Source organism: Lepisosteus platostomus, chromosome 22 (genome assembly GCF_059453375.1).
Source record: "Lepisosteus platostomus isolate fLepPlt1 chromosome 22, fLepPlt1.hap1, whole genome shotgun sequence".
In the NCBI taxonomy this organism is placed as follows: Eukaryota; Metazoa; Chordata; class Actinopteri; order Semionotiformes; family Lepisosteidae; genus Lepisosteus; species Lepisosteus platostomus.
The window spans coordinates 9,542,869-9,548,606 of record NC_142632.1 but is presented as its reverse complement, the minus strand read 5'-3'; the positions used below and the strand labels follow the sequence as shown (position 1 = coordinate 9,548,606).

General features: G+C 44.6%; 1 protein-coding gene across 1 annotated transcript; it reads left to right on the top strand.

Moving 5' to 3' along the window:
* The first annotated feature begins 2,010 nt into the window (after nt 1-2,010).
* Nucleotides 2,011-5,130, top strand: LOC148643406 (galectin-7-like). Its single transcript, XM_088616371.1, has 5 exons — nt 2,011-2,294; nt 2,960-3,048; nt 4,005-4,218; nt 4,583-4,705; nt 4,865-5,130. The coding sequence occupies exons 1-4, from the start codon at nt 2,259-2,261 to the stop codon at nt 4,691-4,693; spliced, it is 450 nt and encodes a 149-aa protein (XP_088472497.1). The 5' UTR covers nt 2,011-2,258; the 3' UTR covers nt 4,694-4,705; nt 4,865-5,130.
* Nucleotides 5,131-5,738: the final 608 nt, after the last annotated feature.

Sequence of the window (5,738 nt, the reverse complement as noted above, 5' to 3'; positions counted from 1 at the left end):
TGATGAAATGTTGCCATTTTTATCTGGACTGGGAAAAAAAGGTACTTCCAGGTCAGCGTCTTAATGTTACCATGCGAACAAACTGCGTTATCAATACGTCTCGGAGCAGATGTGGAGACTCGGCTTTTCTATGAGAAGTGTAAAGAAATAAAATGTGGATTTTGGCGAGTAAAAAATAGAATAAACCTCCACACAAGTCACTCTCCCGCTGAAAGTGTATTCATGTCCCTGGACTACTCCAGCAGTGCTGTGCCAGAAGATGCTGTTTTTTGTTTATTTGAATCATTGTGGACAGACTGGAGGAACTGAATTGGGTTGTTTAGTGCTTAATGTTCTAGACTCCTCACTAAAGGGTTGTGGGTTTAATGCTAACAGCTGTGCCACCCTGCTACCTTGTCCCATCCCGAATATTTCAGGCATGAGTTAGCTCAGCCTGGTTACACATGTCAAACAGAACATACAGTGGTGCTAGAAAGGAAACCCTTTTAACATGAAAATCAGATCCCCATCATCCAGTAATGTAACTATAACCTGTTATTGTACACCGTCCACTAGAGACTACAGTGTGAAAAGATGGACCGAAGAAGGTGAAATCAATACCACGTCATTGTTTTTCAGCAACCAAGCAAAAAAGAGCAGAGAAGAAAAACAGTTCTTGCATCTTTCCTACAGTATAACAGCTCAGCTTCTCAGTGTCTTTGGCTGAATTAATCAAGTTTGGAATTAATAAGATTAACCTGCACATCTTGCGGGTTTTTAGGCAACATTGCTATTGCAGCTGAGGGGAAAGGAATATGTTGCAGGGCAATATGTTTGAGTTCTTGTGCCTGGATATTCAGAACACCTTAGTTGCAAAACCAATTTGTTTGACTTTTCTTTCCACACGGGGGCGCTAAAGCCAACCGCGTTTAGAAGTTTAGAAACCCCTTAAGACCGGCGTGTCTGTGACCTCTTCCACGCACGTTTTCAAAACATTCCGGTAAGATGAGCAAACGTGTTGGTGCAAAATTTGTCCAGAACATGTAGGCACTAACACCTGTGAATCAATTCAATCGATGATTAACGCCCGAGATGTTTAACTAGGTGAGTACTTTGAGTGTAAAGTCTCTTACAGCTATGAGTCGGATGTTTACACAGTAGGCCGGTTACTGGAGTAGAATGAATAAATCGTGCTCAAGAGCAGAGAGTAGCATTGCTCTTGGTGTTTGACCACAGCTGTAACCACTACTCCACACTGCAGTCTTAACTGGTGACAGAAACTGGTTTTAACATTTCTTTCCCATTAGAGTCAACATTTAATTACAGTTCTTTTTTTTCCCCAGTTCACCCATACTGGGGCTTTTATCTTATGTTATCTTATGTTTTATCTTATGTTTTATCTTATGTCCAGTGCCACTTAACTGCTGATGGGGTAAAGATGACTAAAATCAATTTTGCATGTAAAAATGTGAAATTGCTAACTGCACATTAATAATTTGTTCACTTTTAAAACATTTGACTATTCTTGGCCCAGAGTCAGCCTTGCTGGCAGAGTTGACACTTAAATTTAAGTATTTAACACAAATTTATAAAGTGTTTTTTTTCTTACTGTAAAGGACTTTGAGAAGCAAATGTGTTGTATAAAATAGTTTATATATTTATTATTACATATTAATGGTCCACCTGAGCCACCCTGCATGTGTGCATTTACTAGCAATCAGCAGCTTGGGCTGGATGTTTAAGGCAACATAAAAAAAAATGTACTTAACATCAGCAATTAAAAAAAAATTCTGTTCATTTGTAACACTTGCTGCAATTGCAAATAAGGGGGACATTCAGCCTGCACTGATAGAAGCCCAGAAGAAAAGCTCTTTGGTTTTGTAACCACAAAAGCCCTTATGGGATGATAACTGCAGATGAAATTAAACCTCTGTTGTCTTCTGTAATAAAACTGGGATAGAATGTGTTCTCTCATTGGCTGTTGAAAAGATTCGGTTGCGATCACGTTGAACTGCTTGATGTGCCTTATCAGTCTTGCATGACTTAATGAGACTCTCCTGAAAGAGTCATTGACTAGCTTATCGCTTTGTACAGGGGAAAGTCCATCATGCAGCTGGTTTATCGCAGTGGGCGTTGCAGGCAGGTGCATTGGAACTCCGAAAGGACCTTCTTGGCATTAAGCAGTGGATTCAAAACGTGACACAAAAATCCTACCTCTGTTGGTTTTGTTTAACTACATAATGCTTAGACCGTCGTTGAATTAGTCACTCGGAGAAAAGATGGCCGAAGTCAAGGACCCGTGCCTTAAAATCCTGGTACGTTCAAGATTTCCACGTTGAAACCGAGACCCCAGCATAACTGTAAGCCTGTCTGTGGATGTGGTCTAAATGATCGGTCACTGGGGGAGTAGTCTACATGGGAGTTAGAGATCTCTGATGAGAGAACCAGGCAAGGGTTATTCCATGCTGAAAAGCGAAGGAAAGAAACATTTGTTTCAGCTGTGGAGCCTTGTTCAGATGTGAAAGAGGGAAGTCAGCAGCTGATATAGCATAAACTGTGAGTGTGGGAGCAGTGGGGAGGCAGAATGGGCACTCAGGTGGTGTGAAGTGAAAACCTGCACATGAATAGAGAGGATTAGAGGGGAAACGAGTCTGTCGTTGAGAGAAGGGGGAGGTGTGAACCTAGTTTCAGGATATTTTTGGATAATTTCCAATGACAGCCTGCTTTCAGGTTAATTTCCAATGACAGCCTGCTTGAACTCTTTGATGAGGGTGTGGTTGCCCTTGTTTCTGTTTTTAGTAGACTGTATACTGTAGTTAAATATCCTGTTTAGATTAGCGTAATGGATTGGTAAAACATATTCTTGTTAAGCCTAATTGCAAGCTTCTTTCCTTTTCATGGCCTGTGTCATGCCCGGTTGTACAGTGCCACCTCTCTTCCGTGCTCTGCTTTCTCCAGTGAGTCATTCGTACTTCCACAGACTGTCCCCTTTGCAACCTCTGTCCCAGGCGGCCTGCGGGAGGGTGCAGTCGTCACGGTGACCGGCAGGGTCCAGTTGGGAGCTGAGAGGTGGGTCTGCATCGGTGTGATCGATCCGGGTCACCTGGTCAGTGCCCGGTGGGGGCCGCCTGTTTCTCTTGCAGCTGTGCTTGCTAGCTGTCGGCCTGCAGGTTCAGGGGGAGTCAGTTTGGGGCTGTAATGAAAAGCCTGGGTGTCTGTGTTGTTGGGAGTCCAGGTCTGGAGACCCTTTCTCTTCAAAGGCTTTTAATTCCTGGACCAGGAGGACCAGCATGTCTCTTTTCTCGTCTTATTGGCTCACTAATTGAATAATTGTTCTACTGATTATTTAAGTGCTTTGAGTGGAGTGTCCAGAAAAGCACAATATAAGTGCAAGGATTCTTCTTCTCCTTCTTCATGTATTCCATGCTGCTGAAACAGCTAAATTGAGATCCTCCAGCAAAAAGCTGGATGGGAGCCCAGGATAATTAACCCTTTTGTTTACTGGAATTAACAGCCAAATGTATAAAGTGCCGAATGTATGATTGAGCAATTTCCGAGTTGAGTCTATGTTAACAATATTGTCAGGAGCCAGTTAGAATGACCCAAGAAGACACTTTTGCTCGTCCTCCGGGTTCAGAGCCCTAGATATGTGTTGTAATGTCTAGGCGTTTATTGCAATAACCTGGAGAATCTCTGGAATTGCACTGCGGTGGGATTTTAACCATGGCCTCAGGAATGATCTCCTAGAGCACTACGACTGTAGAGACCCTGATCAAAATGAAAGGCGTCAGTTTTCTGAAGAGTCTCGCATGTGGTGTCACACGTGAGGTCCTGCCTTGCTAAAAGACCTGGGCTCCTCTCTGCTTTGGATGGCGGCAGCTTCCGCCGTCCATATTTGGTCCCCCCTTCGCTGCCGCGCCTTTTCGGCCTCGCTGTCAACGGCGTCTGTCCTCGTGGCCCAGCTTGCTCGCGTGCTGGTGCTGACCCGGCGGGGCTCTCCGATCCCCCCCACCCGGCCTCCCCAGGTTCCACGTCAATCTCCAGTGTGGCCTTGAGGAACACCCTGCCGCCGACATCGCCTTCCAGTTCAACCCGCGCTACGGCCGGCTGAAGAACCATGTGGTGTGCAACTCCATGCGGTTCCAGACGTGGGGCACGGAGGAGCGCAGATATAAGACTGCAGCCCCCCCGGGCTCCTCCTTTAAGCTCAGCATCACCGTCTACCAAGACTGCTACCAAGTGAGACACCTCTCTGCCTTCTCCCCTTCTGATTCCCAGTTATTACCCCTGTTCCGCTCACTGCTTTATAAAGACGCTTTCCTGGGCCAGTGATTTATGCAGATCCTGCAGAACAGCTCTACTGAAAGGTCTGACAGAGACCTCCTCTTCCCTTTGTGCCTGACACAACAGATATAGTACATTAGTGTCTATATTTGTTAAAATCTGAAAAACATGTGATGACTCAGTATGATACTTAAGTATTTTAATATGCAAAAAAACAAGTATTCCAGTCCGAGTGCTAGCTAGACCTCAGTTAGAATCTGGAAGGTTATGGTTCTTTTTTCCCCCATCCAGCGTTGATCCCATCTGTTTGATGTTCAAGGTCGCTGTGAACGATGTTCCCTTTCTGGAGTTCAAACACCGGCTGCCCTTCTCTGATGTGAACGCCATTGTCATCGATGGAGGAGTGGAGCTGGAGTCAGTTCGTTACTAACCCCCCTCCCGGGTAAGAGCATGACGTTCTGCCTGTGGGTACAGCACGCTGCATACACTCATGTAAGCTGAATATACAAACACATTGCGATCCAATGTGCACATGTGTGCGTTCGGTCAACACAGGAATTGTGGTGTCGGGCTCATTCCCTGGGGCTGTTGTGTCTTTCAGGTAGTGCGATAGCTGGAGGTATCTGTGCTGCTGGAACACGATGAGCAGGTTGCAGGTCTTCTGGGGTTGGACATCCTGAGGATGGTTAATGCTTTTGGGAAAATTGATTCTCCGAAAACATGGAGAAGATTGGACAGAAACTCCAGATAAAAGTGCAGGAATTAAGAGGGAATATTGGTGAAAAGATGTTACATGTTGGCGTGTAGGCAAGCTAAGGCTATGCTTTTTCCATCTGATCATGAATAAAAATAAGAGATTACATGTCATCTCAAGAGGTTGTTTTTCTTGACATAGCTTCAGGTTTCAAAGTGATGCAGTTTGCAGTCCACCTGCACACCTGTACATAGTGCACTGGAGTGTGTTTAATGTGCAGATATGAAGTCTGAACTTTGTGCTGGATTTTGGAGGTCCCTAATGTTTATTTCCACGAATAGATTGTCAAGCATGTGCAGAGTTAATCACAGTTCCAAGAAATGATGTACCCACGGAGGTTTAAGAATTCTTTTGCAGTCTCTTTGTTGACGTTCAGGGAGGTACGTTCGATTCTGCAATATTGAAAGAGTGCGATCAATCGCCGCATTTACGTCAACAAGCAATAGGTGCTGTGTTAAAATATCACCAAAAGGTACGCTGTGTTTTCTTCATTGAGATGTTAAAAACAAATGACCCATTTACATCACTAAATGGGTAAACTCATTGTCTGCAAATTCCTCACCTAGGGCACTGTGGGTGGCTGTCAGAAGTTCTGCCCAGGGCAATGCGCCCATAGCTAGTTTGACACTGGAGAGGAGGGAGGACACCTCAGGCTCTTCTGTGAGAAGATATGTACTCATCGTTGGGAGCAATAAATGTCTTATCCAATGTGTAAAAGAAC